Genomic DNA, 17453 nt, shown 5'->3' on the forward strand with positions numbered 1-17453 from the left:
GAAGTCTGGTGTCTGCTCCTGGAGCTAGCATGACAGAAGTGTTTTTGCTCGGGCGGAGGAGACCCGAGGTGTGTGGTGGTCCCGGTCCCCCTTGAGAAGTGGAGACGGAATCCTGATGACTGTCTGCAGGGCGGGCGGCGGGGAGCCTTAGGGGCACGTCCTGCGCTGGGAACGCCCCCTTACTGCCGCGCCAGCGTCCCGCCTCAGTTTGTCCCAACACCCCTGTCTCACACCCCTGGACGCTTTACCCCAGATGCCACGGGTGCTGTGTCTAATTTAGTGTTCTCTGTGGGCCAACTCTGCTGCTACTCCTCGCTGCTGACCTTCACAATTATCTGGACCCCCCTTTACTGGCCCATCTTGCTGGAGGCATTCGGGCCCCTGGCTCAGCTCCCTCAGCGGGCCCCCTCTCCAGGAGAACCGACAGCGCCCTCTGCAATTCTCCCCAGGGTAGGTGGGGCCAGGCTGCAGCCTGGGGGCTTTGCGGATTGTTGGTAGGGCTAAGGGTCAGGGATGACTTTGAAAGGTTTGGGCTGAGACAAGAACTTGGGAGGTAACTTGGATTTTGGGAGGGAACATCAACCTCAAAAGATGTGCCTATGGCCTGGAGCCCCTTGTGGGTTTGGTGCCAGGTGTGTGTCTTGGGGATCCTCACGGGGTTATCCCTCCAGAGTGGATTACTCCTGCATAAAGCTGGACAGGAAGGCTAGGACCAACTTCCCCTCTGAGAGCCTTTAGGCAAGGAGATGTATTCAAGGAGCTAATAATGGTCAGCAGTCAAGCAAAACTTGAATGTAGTGACCACTGCTGTTTCTGCTTAGAAACAGCTCTGTAGAGGTTCTTCTCCTTTATTGATTTTTTTTTAACCTGAATAGTATTTGTACTCCAAGAGTCAGAAAAAGAGATATTAGATTTTGATCGACTGGGTTTTTTTTGGGGGGGAGGGGGAGGGAGTGCATACACACACACACACACACATCCAAAAGCTGACTAGTAATCACCCATCTCTCCCTTCACCTCCTGTCCGGCCTTGTATGTATGTGGGCAGCTCACATTTACTTACAGGTTTCCATCTGAGAGTATTGATGTTTTAAAGAAAGTTGTTTAAACACTTGTCATTCATCACAAAGTATGGTTACAATTTGAAATCCGATTCTGTTTTTGAAGAATGAGAATATTAAGCTTTATGACTTGCCAGTGTGACTTTAGGATGCCTTTTAAAAATAAATAGATTGGTTACTAAGGGGAAACCGAGGCAGGGGAAATATGATGCATGATTTTCGAAAGTATTGGAGATGCTTGTTTTCTTAGGGAGCATCAGTTGTTGGAATTTTAATTCTTCCAGGGGCAGCATTATTATTTTCAATAATGAGAGAAGACTATTGTAAGATATACTTGTATAAGCAGTTGTCTTATAGTAGTAATTCATTAGCATAACCTTGATTCTTTCTAATTGTTTGGAAATGTTCTTCATTCCAAATGAAATAACAATTTTATCTTTTTTGCTCTCCTTTCTCATAAAATAACCTATTTGTAGTGATGGGTATTATTTTAATCTGTTTGTGGTTTTCTGTATTTAATGGTAGGAATGTTAAAATAGCTTTTGAAAGCAAATCTAAGATTTTGAGAAGACAGTTTATCCATCATCTTTAAAATAGTTTGAAATTTATAAAAGAACTTAGTCAAACCATTTAAGTAACTTAGAAAAATTTGAATACCATGTATGTCCTCCAACCATGTAAGTTCCTTATGAGCCTGTTCACCCCCAGGGAACCTGCTTTGCTTTAGAATTGTAATTTGCGGAAGGGATGTGGATAATGTAACTGGCATTGCACTATCTATAAGAGGATGTTTTAAAACTGAAACACAGAGTTGCTCCTTAAGCATCTTTTCTTATTTGTCATGATTTGGTCAGATATTTTGTCAGCCCTTCAGATTTATGGCTCAGTTAAGGTCTTCATTAAGCACCAGTGCTCATTTATTTTATGGAATTCACCCAGTTCAGGATATATTTATTCAAAGCCCATAATACATTTTAGTTTCTGGTGTTTAAGGCAACCAGCCCACCAGCATCTTATCCTTTTATATTTCAAGGTTGCTAAGAACATCTTAATTAATAGAGAACAAGTATTTCTTTGACTAATGGACAAACTCAAGTACTTTTGCTACTGTTCTTTACATTCCACTTTAACCAAAAATTATTTCTGACTTCTGTGATTTTTGTGCATTTTGTTATGATTATATGAAGGTATATATTTTATGAGATTATTTTCCGATTAGGTCTGTGGAAGACATATTTTGCTAGTGTTAGTTGAAATCAGTACAAACATTGGAAATTGAGTATTTTTAAATGCTCAGCAATTGCATATTTATTTCCAAGTAGCTTAGCTTATAACTAGACTTACAAAGTACTTTTCCTATTTCAAAATCTATCTTAAATCTCTCTAAAGCCAAAATAATAAGGCTTGTGATGGTCAGCTACAGGCTAGAAGTGACTCTAATTTTCTTTTGAGTTTGTTCCTTTTTAGCTGCCTGCCTGTTCCTCCCAGATGCTTCCTATCACCCCCTTTCCTGCCCCTGTTCTCTTCTGTTGGTGTCTGTTTCCGTATCAGTGAAATGGTTTGGGTAATCCTGGGCTGTCTCACTAAGAAATAATTGATGATAGTAAAGTGCCTTGAAAAAGGCTGAGTAAATACTAGGTCTTTTTAATGAAAATGTTCCATTATAGTTAGCTTCAGATACAAATTTTTAGTTTGAATTTTTGGGGTGGAGTATTTTACTTGAGATTTTTATTGCCCCTTTCTTTGGGTTAAGGGGAATTCTGGGGTGGATGCAAGAGGATCCTCTGTTTGAATTACTAGTCACCTAAGAAACTTAAAATCATCATTAATATCATAGAGTTAGTACATGAGATCTCCAGATTTGAAGTGATTATAGAAACAGAAAACCTAGAAATAAGAGAATAGATGACAGTGATTGTAAAAGTTTGCCTGTTTTGGAAAGTCTTGATCTTCTTAACGTTTTATCCTAAGGGAAATAGAATGCAAGTTTCATTTATCTTAAGCCCAAAGTGGTACAATTTATTCATTTAATTCTATAAACACAGACATAAAATAGCTTAAGTAGCTACACTTAGTAGCTTGGGTTTTGGTTACTTGAGGCATAGAAACGTCTTTACTTCTGGCTCATTTGCAAAAAAACTAAAACGAATAGTTTTTTTTAAAAAATCAGGGTAACTTGAACAAATTTGAGAAACCATACAAGATTTAAAATGAAGTATGTTTGGTTTCCATGAGTAAGGCATTTTTGGTTATTTTGCCTTCGTTATCTGGTATGAGTAAACCTTGGTAGTACTAGAAATAATAGTAACGGTGTTTATGTTGTGGTTTCTATTAAATATAACATCCTTAAAGCCTTCTCCTAGTTTTGTTTTGAGGCATGTGTTAGGAAGTTTTAAACAAGAAATGAGGATAACTAGATGAATTCTTTATTTTAAAGAGTAATAGTGTAAACTTGTTTGATTTTTGTGTAAGTAAAGAGTTGGGAAACTTTTGAAGATAAAGATCCCTCAACTCCTCTCCTTGTGACTTGTGTTTATGGCTGTAGTTCTGCCCCTTTCTAAGTTTATAGGACCAAATTGTTCTAAGACCAGAAGGAGAGTGCTCACCTTTTGTAGTAATGTGCCTTTGTAAACTTACAAAGAGATAGAGATACTCTGCAATTCTATGATATACTTGAGAATACATTTTTTCTAAGGAAAAGGCTTGTGTGTATTGGTTCTTGCCTTCAGAATACATACCAGTTTCCTCAACTTTTGTTTCCCAAAAGGATTAACTAGTACAGAATTCCAGATATAAACAACTCTGATAGGTACCTTGTAGCTTTGAGAAGTTATTTAACTATGAATATTGTCAAAGTCCCTTATTTTAATATTTGGTTACTTTTGCTACTTTAAATCAGTTTGGCTAGCTTTTATTTTGATTTATGTATATTTAAATTCAAATAGTAATACAAATATATTTAAGTTCTCTTATGTTTGAGCTCAGAAGTATACTTCTTGCTGTGAAGGTCTTATGTTTATTTTTCTTTGAAAAAAATTAAGGTTTATTATTTGGAATCCTTTACATTATACTTTTAAGTTACTTAGAAGTAATGTCCAGTTTTTAACTAACTTGTTAGAGTTTCATAAATCTGCCCAGATAAAACAGTCTTTGTGGTCATTATTGAGATAAAATAGCCAATCGTGATAAGTGCATTTGTATTACTTAGTTTTAAATTACTTTATGATCAGATTTTTTTCATTAAAAATCAGATTTTATAATCATGTTTTTTCAAAAGTTATAGTTTAAATGTGTAGTTTACAGATACCTGCTACATGTTTGAAGTATTATCAGGAATGGTTAGTTTTCTAGACACTTTAGATGGTAGTTTATTGCATGCTTTTGCATGCTTTTCTACAGTCTGTTGTTTAGTAGGCACTGTTGTCATTTCCATTATTTCTTGTAGGACTGGTGTTAGAAACCGTAAATCTAGGCTGCACTGATAATAGAAACAGGCTGTAACTTGATCTACTTCTTTTGTCAAAATATAGCATCATGAGCTGCCTGTAGTAAATTGACATGCCCTGCCATTAACTCTAGCCCTTCACAAATGTTAGTTAGTGGACAGCAGGTCTTTGAGCAATTAGCTTGTGGTTGTGTTTTAAAACCTTAGGAATTTGCAATTATAAATTGGCATTTTGGCAACCCTTTACTTGTCTTTTATATATTTTCTGATACGAAATTCTACCATCTATGTTTAGAACTTCCCAATAAATAATTTTAAAATGGCAAGTAATTTTTTAATTTATAGGCTACATTTTTATATAACTTAAAAAATATTATTCTTTGACCCTTTTCTTTTTCTCTTGTGTCTTTTTTCTTTTATATATTTTATCTTTTGATCCAAGGTCTCACGTAGCTCGGGCTGGCATTGAGCAGGAGTTCAGGGTCCTCCTATCTCCACCTTTAAGTGCTGTTGGATTTGTTTTGACACAGAAAGAGAGTAATTTCTAATTTGTTGTGGTAGATCTTACTAAAAGATTATTATCTCTCTTAAATTTTTTTATTTTTTATGTTTTGGAAGATGCAATTTGATACAAATCCTTAACATCATATTCTAAATATTTCTGAGTCACCAATAGAACTTTTATTTCACTTTACTCATAGTATTTTTCTTTTGAGACATAGTCAGTTTTCCTGTTTGCCATTGTCTTGACTTAGCTTCTCATGTGTTGGGATCAGAGAAGTGTGTTACCATGTTTGCCTATTCTTAAATATAGTTGTGACAAATGTACCTTAGTTATTTTCGATTAATTTCATTTATATTTCAAAATGAGACTTACTATTTAATAACCTGAGTGAATAAAATCAATAGTTGTAAATTCATGACATGATGAATCATGTCATATTCAGCAAGTAACATGCCTTTGCTTGCTTTATTTTTTCTAGGACAGCTATCAGTACTGTAAAAACTTGGTTATGAGAGTTTTTTTTAATTTGTCAGAAGTATGTTGCTATTTGAATCTAATGAAAATTTAATTTCAAGTCAAATGAAAAAATTTAAGTGTATGTTTTGTGCTTTTAACTTAGATATTTTTCCTTCTCATACTGTAAAGACAGTGGAGATTTTTGTTTTAGGTGACAATGTTGGCTTATGATTTTATTATATGCATGGATAGAATTTCATTGGAGTGTGGAACTTTGAAGGTGCATATGAAATACATACTTTTAAACAAATGTTGTCTGTGGATTTGTGTGTATGTTTTTTAATTGGAAAGATAAACAGATGGTAACAGTTTGTATTACTTGACAGTAGAATTATAGATGATTTCCACCTTTTCATATTTAACCTTTCGTATTTCATATTCTGTATAATAGTTTTGAGAATACGTCAGATGAGGATTTTTTTCCTAAAGAAATGAAAAATTTCAAGGAATACACCAAGACTTTTTTTCTCAATGTGGGTCTAAAAGTTTCTCTAATGTTAACTCATCAAAAAAAAAGTGTTTGTGAATAATTACCTCAGAGATTCAGCACAAAGTGACATTGGTTTGGGTTTTGGTAGACCACTTTATTCGATAATTGCTAGAGAAGTTTTCTGATAGTTACTAGAGAATGGCTCCTCCTTTGGCAGTGAAAATGTCTGACCATTAGAAATCTATATAACCCTCCTCACTTTGTTTCTGTCTTTTTTTTTTTTTCTTTTTTTTTGGTTTTTTCGAGACAGGGTTTCTCTGTGTAGCCCTGGCTGTCCTGGAACTCACTCTGTAGACCAGGCTGGCCTTGAACTCAGAAATCCGCCTGCCTCTGCCTCCCAAGTGCTGGGATTAAAGGCGTGCGCCACCACCACCCGGCTGTTTCTGTCTTTTAAGTTCTCACTTGTTCAAGACTCTAGAATTGGGTGCTATACCTACATAGCTGTATCTCATTTTCATGGCTAATGGGATGGTGTAAAGAATGTTAGCCATAATTTAACATGGGGAAACCTCTGAGCCTTGCATTTTTATTATCTCCTGGACTCATGCACTTTGTAGTTCTAGCTGGTATCAAATAGTCAGTTATGATTAGTCTGGCTTCTGGAGGTGAGGTCAAAGAGAGATGAGAATATGTGTATGGGTAGCTCTTAAAGCCATGAGCTCTGAGAGAATGAATATAAAGGGTACTGAGGATTAAGAGGGAACCTGAGCAACAGTGGATTTCATAAAGCTAGTGGCAAAGGCAAGAGCTTCTTTGTCTTAATCTGAAATTCCATTTTGTTCTTTCTCTGCTCTTCGGAAGTATCAGCTATGTGAATAACCCACAACAACCCCCCAATACAGTATGCATTCACACATAAATATAACATTATTATTTTACTGTCGTCATAACAAAACATGAAACTTAGGATTAGATCACTTGACCTTTTTTTGTTTTAGTATCCTCTTTATAGACAGGTTCTGTATATCTGCAGTTGAGTTCCACACATTCAAGCCTCAGTATAATATTTTTGTGTGTATAGTTTTGGCCTCTTTCCCCTTTGAAAAATTCTGTTAGGTTGCCCACAAACCCACTTTGCTTCTTATAACAACTTCTCTTTCTCTGGGCTTATAAGGAATCCTTGCCCTGCTTCTACTGTGTTACTCTGGAGTTGGAGCCCACTCCACTTCTTCCATAAAGTCTGGTGATTTTATGAACATTTATCTTGTTTGTAGGAGTGTTCTAAGCCCCCCAAAGAAATAAATTATATTTTTATATAATAAGTTGAAAAAGCCTTCTATATTCTAATTTTTCTTTCATACAATAGAATATTTAATCCCCCAATGCCTATAATTTTGCTTTGTTTAATAATGTTATTTCCTTCTGTAGGATTGTCAGCATTTATAAACATACTTTATGTTTTTGTGTGTGTATTTGCTGATTATCATGTTTTGTTTTTGTTCTCTTGTCTGCCTCTGTGTCCATTAAGATGTTTTGTGCTTTTACTTTGTATTTCAAAAGATGTCATCAAGATCCTGGAGGTGTAGTTACAGACAGTATGAACTCCCTAAAACGTTTGATAGGAACTGAACACTAGTCCACTGTAAGAGTTATTAACCACTGAGCTCTATCTCTCTAGCCCCAGATTCTCAGACTTTATGTAGTAGATTGTGTATCTCTCTGACCCCATCTATCCTTTTCTTCTTTAGTCATAAGGTCTTGCCAGGTATCAAATCTGGCTTCAAATTCCTTGTTTGAGCCTCCTAAGTGCTGAGATTATAGACATGTTCTCTACTGCTAACTCTAGAGTGTGTATCTTCCATAAACGTAGTACCAAGCATATCCTAGGAATTATGTCAATATTTGTTAAGCAAATCACTAACCAAAACTGGAGCCATATACTTGTATTGAATAAACTTAAGCTTTTGGAAAAGAGGTTGTATTTATTAATGGTATCAATGAACTGGTAATATCCCAAGAAGCAGAAGAGGAGGAAAGACTATTCCATGTAGTGAAAACCAATATGAGGAGTCATTGAAACAAGAGTCTTCTGGGGTTAGGGTATAGGATGTGTGTGAGTAAATATATATCTGGTAATTTTGAAATTATGGAGGATCTTAGTGCTACCCTACAGAAAGCTCTGGATTTTTTCTTAATTGCATAGCCACTTGCAACAAGAGGATGATTTAGGAGGAAAACAGCCCAGACTGAATCTGATATGTTATGTATTACTATGGTAGAAAAGTATACCAGTGGCAAAACATGTTGGCTGTTTTGGTACATTGGACAGAACTAAATCAAACTGTAAACAGTGAGTGTCAAGGGGAAGGAAAATTAGCTATGTAGTCACCTAAGTAAATGTTGGCCACTGATTGAATACATGAGCGAAAGGACAACAAATGTAAAGCTAAGTATTGAAAGAAGTATTGGTATTGATGAGGAAAATCTATCAGAAGAAGCAAAGTTAGAGGAGGTGAGGATTTAAGTGCAAATAAGTCTCGAGTTAGTGATAATAGAATTCTTAACTACAGGAATACAGAGTTGACATATTCTTTTGAGGTTTTCTATACATGTGATCTTTTTATAATGTTTATTCATATGTAAATTTTGGCCTGGATTGAAACTTTATAGAATGGTCTTATGTCTTTGTTTTAGACTATGGAGCATGTTAATGATATGAAGGAGAAAAGTCTAATCAATAGTGATGCCAGCTTCCTAACAAACAATTTTTCCCTAAAATTAATTTCCTTGAATTTTTGAGATAGAATCTCACTATGTAATCCATGATCACTTAAAATTCAAGATTCTCCTGCTACAGGTTCCTGAGTATTGGGATTATAGGTCTATACTACAGTAATTACTTGGCTCCTAACAATTAATTTTTGTTAGAAGACTTGATTCATGGAATTTTTTTCACTGCATTCATGATTTTTCTACTTCTCAGTACTATTATGAGGGCTCTAGTATAGGCCTCAATTTGAATATTAGTGGCTGCCTACCTACCATCTACTCTGATTTAGTCTTTCAGTTTTGATTTCCCCCTAAAGGGAAGCCCTATACTTACCCAAGTTCCATTACCAATCACTACTCTTAACATTTTTTTTTCTAGTTCACAGCTACCTTATTTTTATTCAGGGGGAAGCTATTAAAGTGATCTGACTCTGAAACTCATTTTTATTATTATAACCTCTTAGAAATGTATAGTACTTAAACTAAGGTATTATGTGTTTTTCTTTGTAGGAAAATATAGCAGAAGCAAATACAATGGGGCAAACAGCAAATGAAGGTAAGGTTTTTTAGCTATTTGTTTGTAACTAGTATGTTGCCGTATATTGAACTTTTGAAATAAAGGTTTTAAAATGTTTAAAGAAAATAATATTAAGCAATGACTTGCTTAATTATATACTCTTTTCCCTATTGAATAGTGTCACCCTTTGTTTCTAGTGTTTTCCTCCTAGAATAATTTCTTATTAAATATTGGAAAGAAGAAATTCTTTCCTAGATTTCTCTTTAGACATATTCTATCAGCAACTCAAAGGAGGCATCAAATCTCCTAGAGTTTATTCAGGCAGTTGTGAGCCACCTAACCGGGATACCAGGAACTAAATTTAGGTTATTTATAAGAGCAGTAAGTGCTCTTACCAGATGAGCCTTCTCTCTCACCTCTAAATACAAAGTTTTTTTTTAATTTATACTAGAGATATGTGCTTAGAATTTTCAACCTTAATTTTATAAATAAGGAGACTGTAAGTCATGGAGGTAACTGAATAGTTCATACAATAGTCTTTAACAAAGCCAAGGTAAGAATCAATATCTCCTGCAACAGGATGTAAATTCAGCATTAAGAGTAACTTGACTAGCATGTGAAAAGCATTTTTTCAGGTCACCCCAATACAAAATAAAATTAAAAATATTGAAAAATAGAAATACAAATGGAGTAAATATAGTTCTTTTTCTTTCTTTAAATTAATCACTCCATTCGTTTACACCTCAAATGATGTCCCCCTTCCTGGTTACCCCTCCACAACACCCCCATCCCACATCTACCCTCTCCCCCTCCCCTTTCTTAACTATAATATGAATAAATGAATAATTCTTTTATCTTGTCTTTCTGTAGGTAGAAGTGTGCTTCTTATTGACTCATTAATATGTCATACTAGTTTATACTTTGTTGTGCTTCATTTCATATAATTCACTCTTCACACATTTGCTTCCTTGTTCTTTGTTCAAGTCTTACATATCTTACTACTTTTCTTCTGATTGCCTGTTGAATTCTAAATGTTGCCTTTTAATTTTGCTTAATTTATTTATTGACTGTATTACTTCGGTGTAATATTTATAAATAGATTCTTAGTTTCCCTAGAATAAGACCCATGCTATTACAATTTTTTGTCTTAGAAATTCTTAATATAGAACTATTTTATTAATGTAAGTGTGTGTGTTTTCTGCAGAAAATTTACTTTTTTTTTCAAAGGGGAGGGGGTTTATTCAGGAGATAGGGAAGAGGAGAGAGAGAGCAGAGAGGTAGAGTAGAAGCCGGCCATGACCACGTGGAGAGAGGGGGAAGGGAAGAGGGGAAGGGCAAGGAGACAGAGAGAAGCTAGAGGCAGGAGAGGGAGAGAATAAGAGAGCTCTGCAGAAAATTTAAACAAATAAGTCTATATATTCCTCTAAAATTTTTATATTTCACGAAGAATTTCTTAATGAAAATTTGAAAGACTTACCAGTTGTAAATTACTATATGAGAACTTTGAGTCCTGAGATTTAAGTATTCACATTTCAGATAATGAAAGCAGCTTGAAAAACAGTGATACTGTTGATTATTTGATGATATTAAGGATTTAGGTTAATTTTTAGCATTATGCTTAAGTTTTATATACAGTTTTCTTACATATAGAATACTTCGTCTGAGTGACATGATATATTTTAGATTTGTAAGAGTTCAAGGATTTTGAGTACTTGAATTGTTTAGTTTAGCATAGAGGAAAATCTGAGTAGTTTGTTGAAGTATGTTGTATTCTAGATTGCGTAGAATATTTTAAACAATTGAACACATCATTTTACTTTTAGGAAATTATCTTAAGCAACTTAAAGACCCACCAGTAGTTCATTTAGATGTATTGACACATTTATTTAACAAATTCTTGAGATCATTCAATATCAGATGCTGAAGCACATGTTTTCAACACCGTGGTAGTAATCCATGTCATGTGTAAACAGAATCAAACTGGAATTTTAGATCATTGGCTAAGTTTTTTATTTAAAATGTTCTATAATCTTATGTCTGGCATGTGTAGTGCACATGCATAGGTACACATAGCAAAAATATTTTATGGTACATAGGTGTGGCTAACAGTGACTTTGAGAAGCTAGTTGTACGCATCTTCCCCTTATTTCATGCTTCATGGCTTTGGTTTGGTATCCTACAGTCAGCCATGGTGTCATTAGTTATATTACAGAAATCCACAGATACTGTCAGGTTTTTTGTTTGTATTTTCTAGAGAATTGGTTGGTAAACAATTTGTATAGATATCTGTGCTATCCTTTGAAGAATGTGGTAATCCTTCCTTTGGGGAGCATATTGGGTATATTCTAAGATTCCCAGTAGATGCTTGAAACTGGGTATTAATGTTTGTTTTACATATACATGTGTGGTGATGTTTGATTTGTGAATAAGACACGGTACAAGATTGGCAGCTGTTAACATACATATCTGGAACTTCAACATACTGTGTTTCATTCATTGTTGAGAGTTGTTACCTTTCCACTTAAAGAATAGCACTTTATGGTTTCTCTCTCATGTATCTGAATTACCTGCACCACTATACTTGCACTTTGTGGCTATTGTTAAGTTGGAAGATGTTAAGTTGGAAGATAAAATATCTGAACACTGGCTGGTTGATAATTTACTTAGCAGGCAGTCTGATGACAAAGTTGTGACTAAGTGATTAACAGACTGGTTACATTCATGGCATACGTCTCTTGAGTGAGATGGAATGTGAGTATGAGATTTCATCTTACCAGTTAGAACAACTATACACTTTAAAACTTATAAATTACCTCTGACGTTTTCTTTATAATATTTTTGGACTGCAATTGAATGTAAGTAATTGAAGTCAAACATATTGGAGCCTGAGGATAAAGAAGTACTACTGAATATCAGAATTGGTAATACAGTTTCACCTATGGAAGAGAAGTAGAAAGTTTTTTATACTAGTTAACAAGAATATAGAAAAACTTCATGTTTTCTGAAAATTAAATCACATATAAATATATATTTTTAGTATTTCTAATCAGTTTGTCAGTGTCTTGACAGTCTAGCTAGGACACTGAATTGAGCGAATGTGTTCAAACCAGGCAGAATGCACTGTTTTTTGATAGTATTGTAGTATTACATGAAGACTACATGGAAGAGCACAGCAAAAATATATAGAAGATGTAACAGCACTACAATAATATATTTCAGTAACTGCACTGTTCAGTTGCTTACTGCTGTGTCTTAACACTAGGTTCTTCATACTGTGGATAGAGATTTAATAGTCCATTGAGAACTACTCTGGTTCTAAGAATTTTTTAAAAACACCTTTACATCCCCATAAAAAACAAACCACCTTCACATGTATGGGGGTATACAATGTAAACAAAATTGTTGAGAAAATTTATATTTACAACATATGTGCAGATTTTCTATTCTATAAAAATGTCCTAGGTTTCTAGTGTCCACATTTTTTTCTTGCAATGTAGAGTATTGAACACTGGACCTCTACTACTGCTGCACACCCCAGGCACCTTCCTTCAAATTCACTCTGCTTTGCTCCACAATTCATCCAGAGGATATGAGTTATAATTTCTTTCAGGACTATTATTATCAGGAAGTTGCTTTTATTTTGATGTATGATTCAATGTAAATTGAGGAGTTAAAACCTGGTTCATAGGACATATTTTTTCCTTTTTTATTTTTCGAGATTATAATGTAATTACAACACTTTTCCATTCCCTTTATTCTTTTCAAAGCCTCTCATACCCCTACTTGTCTAGGTATGGACTAAATCTTATTTTATTCAGGATAAAAAACTACATACTTCAAACTCACCCTATTTTGTATTTTTTTTTCCAGATCATTTTGACTGGGACAAGTATTTGAAAGAGACTGGGTCTGTAAGTGCTCCTTCAGAATATTTCAGACAGGTATGCCAAAATTCTCTTGATACTTTATACAGTAACATACATCATTAGCTTGTAGAAGGGTGTCTGTTTGTGTGGGTACATGGCTCTGATAGTATGAAGGGAAAGTAGGATTATGTTTGTACCACTGATTACCAGATGATCTCTTTGCAGTAATTTTTAAATTGCCCATGTAGAGCGAAAGGCAGAAATAGTGAGTAATTAAAAGAAATATAACCCTGTACTGACAAGGCTCATGGAACAGATGCTATTTAAGATTGTTAGGATGAGAAGAAAGAAAACAGCCAAAATAAGATGAGCATCAAGAGATTGCACAGAATATCTAGAGTGCAAGGTAGATGGAGGCAGCTGTGGGATCATGGTCAAAAGTATGTAGGGATGTTTGCAATGTGCTGAGGAGTTTAACATCATCATAGGATTTGATAGGACTTCTAGTTTGCTCATTTCAAGAGGAATAGCTTCATGAGATTCTTATTTTAAATAATCTTTCAGGATGCCTCTTATAAGCAATAACTGGGCTTTCTAGATGTGCCTGTAAGTGAGGCTAGTGATGGCCAATGTTTTTATACTGCATTTCAGTCAAAAGAGAGATTTTGCCTTGAGGCTTGTAAACCTGACCTTATTCAACTTCTACTATGACTGTACCTAAAAATGCCACCTAGCTATTCTGGTATCACAGTTTGCCATATATTTTTCTTATATTCTATGCATTTAACATTATGTTATTTATTTATAGTCTAAGACTCCACCAACTAATGAATTCCAAATTGGTATGAAATTGGAAGCCCGTGACCCTCGCAATATTGATTCAGTGTGTGTTGCTTCTGTCATTGGAATTACTGGAGCCAGATTACGTCTACGACTGGATGGTAGTGACAATAGGAATGATTTTTGGAGACTTGTGGATTCATCAGACATACAGCCTGTTGGGACTTGTGAACAAGCGGGAGATTTGCTTCAGCCTCCACTGGGTAAGGATAAACAGTTCTTAAAATAACAGTCTTACTAGTAAGCTATTTATTAGAGATGGTGTTAAGTGTCCTTTTAAAAATCACTCAGGCCTTCTTGTAAGTAGATGGTCAGGGAGTTCCTATAAAAGATACATGATTGGAGAGGAACTCAGCACAATCTCACTTTTATAATACTGCACAAGTATGCTGAAAGTTCTCCTTTTTGAACAGATGTTATATTAATCTTCAATTTTAAAATACCAAAAGAAGCTTTCTTATGCATGTAAATTCAGAGAATCTTCTAGAGAAGAAGCCTGTGTGTGTTTTTATGAGTTACACACCTTCTGATACTGTTCATTGAGCCATTCAACTCTTTTGGGTACAGGACGAAGATAGGAAAGAATGTGTGATTCTACATTATGAGAGGAGTACAAGAACCAGTATTTTTCACTCATTGAGAGTCCTAACCATTAGACACCAGTTAGGCTTTGAAAAGGATGAGGAAAAGGAAGGTTTAGTAAAGGATTTAAGTTTAAGCACATGTAGTGCTCAGTTTGGGCTATGTTTTTAAAAGTAAAACATTATGACATATTTTGGGAAAAATCCTTTTAGGATTGAGGAATATTTCAATGATTTGCAGAAAATAAGTGATTTATTTGGTCAATCTGTACTCTCAATGGATTTTAGATACTGGTTTTTATGTTCTTTATAATGCTAAAATAATTGATGTAAAATCCAGAACATTTTTTTCTATTAGTGAAATATTTCCCAAGAAGAAATAATACAGAGTACTGTGAATAATTACTTTTCTAATATCTTTTCAAATTTTGTTAATTAAAACTGATGTAGTTTAAGCACTAGGGTGCAGCGTGATAACACATACTTAGCATTCACAAAGTGTACTATATTAAATTGTTACCACCAGAAACAATTACTTGAAAGTAATTTTAAAGGAGATGCAGGGAAGCTTAGTGGCAAGGCACTTCATTGGTTAATGGAAGCATTCTGCCTTGGTTTTAAATTGGTCAGTGGTATGTTTGTTTTTCTTTCTTGTTCTTTGATTGCATCTCAGTGCTGTAGTTGAGGTTGGCTTGAATTGTTGATCCTTCTGCCTCAGCTTCCCAAGTTTCAAGATTATAGATACATGCCACAACATAATTTTTTTATATTCTGTATTTTTATTTCTTTCACGTTTATTGATTGTATGTGTGAACACATATCATAGAACATGTGAAGATCAGAGTACAACTTGGGGATATTGTTCATCTTACTTGTACCATGTGGTTGCTAGATAGCATAACTATAACTATAAACTCAGATGGTCACATTTGACAATAAATATTGAGTCACAAACATGCTATCCATTTCTACTATCGTTTGTTTTCTAGTTATATTTTGGGGGAGTTTCAGTAAAGATCATTTGAGGATGACTTTGTCTCTCTCAACATTTTGTATATGCTGCCCTGTTGATAGCTCTGTTGCTAGTGACTCATATGCTTTCCTACTCTAGTGAATGCATTCATTTAGAGTGCATATAACCTTTTTCCAATTCTAACTTTGGGACAGGCAGGTTTTGAGTGAAAATGATTGCTTCAGAAAACAGTATGCCTAATGCTGATATAAGTTGGCAAAATTTCTAAACAAGCCTATTTTGGTAAATTCTCTTATAAATTTCAAGATTATGTTTAGTATATGTAAAAGTTGTTAAAGGAAGCTAAGTCTTTTTTACTAATATTTTATGGGACATTTCAGACATGCACAAATGTAAAAGATTTTACAATGAGTATCCATAAACTCACTATCTCATTTTAACATACTTGATTTTTTATCTGTTCACTGATCTTATGTATCTCAGAGAAGTCATTTATATTAATATAGGTTCCTTAAATACTTAAACATGGATAGTGTTAACTAGAATGTGTTCATAGTTGCCCCAAATATAAGAATGCTTGTTGCCAAACCCTAGCCACTTGTTTCTCTAAAACGAAAGTTTCTGGTTCCACTTTGATATTGGTGCCAGACATTAAAATGGTGGCTATAGGTACAATAAGATTTATCTTTTTTACTCAAGTCCTTAGAAAGTTATTCTCTGAAGAGGATTGGTACACGTTACCCGTTTATTCTCCATTGTTATAGTTTCACAGGTTTTTAATGGTGTATGGTTTATAAAACAGGGTACACAATGAGTACTTCATCATGGCCCATGTTCTTACTACGTGTACTAACTGGATCTGAACTGGCACCTGCAGTGTTCTTTAAGAAGGTAAGACACGCATTATAAAACATTTCTGTCCTCTAGAAAACATGATTTTATTGTTTTAGTTGGAATGCTTAACCACTCTTTTCTGAAACAGGAATAAGTCTTTTTAAAATTACAGGCAAATATTGAATGCGTTTGTTAGGGTTGTTATAGCCAAGAGGAATGGCTTCCATAATAAAAACAAAAAGTTTTTCCAGTTTGGAGACTGGAAGAACAAGAATCAGGATGCCTTGAAGACTGGTCTCTTTTGAGGCTCACCTTGGTTTATAGTTGACCAGCTTCTTGTGTTCTTACATGGCTTCCACTATATATATGCACGTAGGTATCTTACTCATTAAACCACACCAGTCAAACTAGATTAAAGCTCTGTTTTCAAATGTATTTATAATGGTAGTATTTCAACAGAAATTTAGGGTTGAAGAGACACCATGTGGTTCAGGATAGCAACTACAGTTGCTTTGAGTTCATTAGTCTAACAGCCCCCATCACATCCAGAAAGATACTGTTTTGTTCTGGTTCTCTCTGACCTTTGACTCTTAGAAACTTTCTACCTCCCTCTTCTAAAATGGTTCCTGAGCCTTGTGGTAGTAGGGGTATGTGATATGGTTATCACGTTTGTGGCTGAGCTCTCTGAGAACATTTATTCTCTGCACATTGAGCAGTTGATTGATAGTTTCCTTTGTAATACAGAGACCTTTTAATTTAATAAGGTAAAAATTGTTGATTGTTGTCTTTATTCCTGGATGACTGGAGCCCTATTCAGAAAGCCCTTACCTCAGCCTATATACTGAAATGTATCCCTACTCTTCTAGAAGTTTCAGAGCTTCAGCTCTAACATTGAGATTTTTTTTTATTCAAATTGATTTGTGTGCAAGATGAAAGTGAATGATCAAATTTCATTCTTCTACATGTAGCTAGCCAGATTTCTCAATACAATTTTTTAAAATAGCTATCTTTCCTCTAGTGTATGTTTTTGACATCATCATCAGAAATAAATCATGTAACTGTAATATACATGTAAATTATAACCTAGGTCCTCAGTGCTCTTTCAGTGATCACTGT

General features: G+C 34.7%; 1 protein-coding gene across 3 annotated transcripts in view; it reads left to right on the plus strand.

Annotated features, from left to right (window-relative positions):
• Positions 1 to 206: 206 nt before the first annotated feature.
• Positions 207 to 17453, plus strand: part of Scml2 (Scm polycomb group protein like 2) — an 81933-nt gene continuing 64686 nt past the window's right edge. For all 3 annotated transcript variants that reach the window (XM_028761895.1, XM_028761881.1, XM_028761889.1), the window contains exons 1-5: positions 207 to 450; positions 9237 to 9282; positions 13114 to 13184; positions 13918 to 14152; positions 16306 to 16394. In XM_028761895.1, coding sequence (XP_028617728.1) covers positions 9261 to 9282; positions 13114 to 13184; positions 13918 to 14152; positions 16306 to 16394 — 417 coding nt within the window. In that variant the 5' untranslated portion in view covers positions 207 to 450; positions 9237 to 9260. The remainder of the gene's footprint in view (positions 451 to 9236; positions 9283 to 13113; positions 13185 to 13917; positions 14153 to 16305; positions 16395 to 17453) is intronic.

Source organism: Grammomys surdaster, unplaced genomic scaffold (genome assembly GCF_004785775.1).
Source record: "Grammomys surdaster isolate TR1022 unplaced genomic scaffold, NIH_TR_1.0 131, whole genome shotgun sequence".
In the NCBI taxonomy this organism is placed as follows: Eukaryota; Metazoa; Chordata; class Mammalia; order Rodentia; family Muridae; genus Grammomys; species Grammomys surdaster.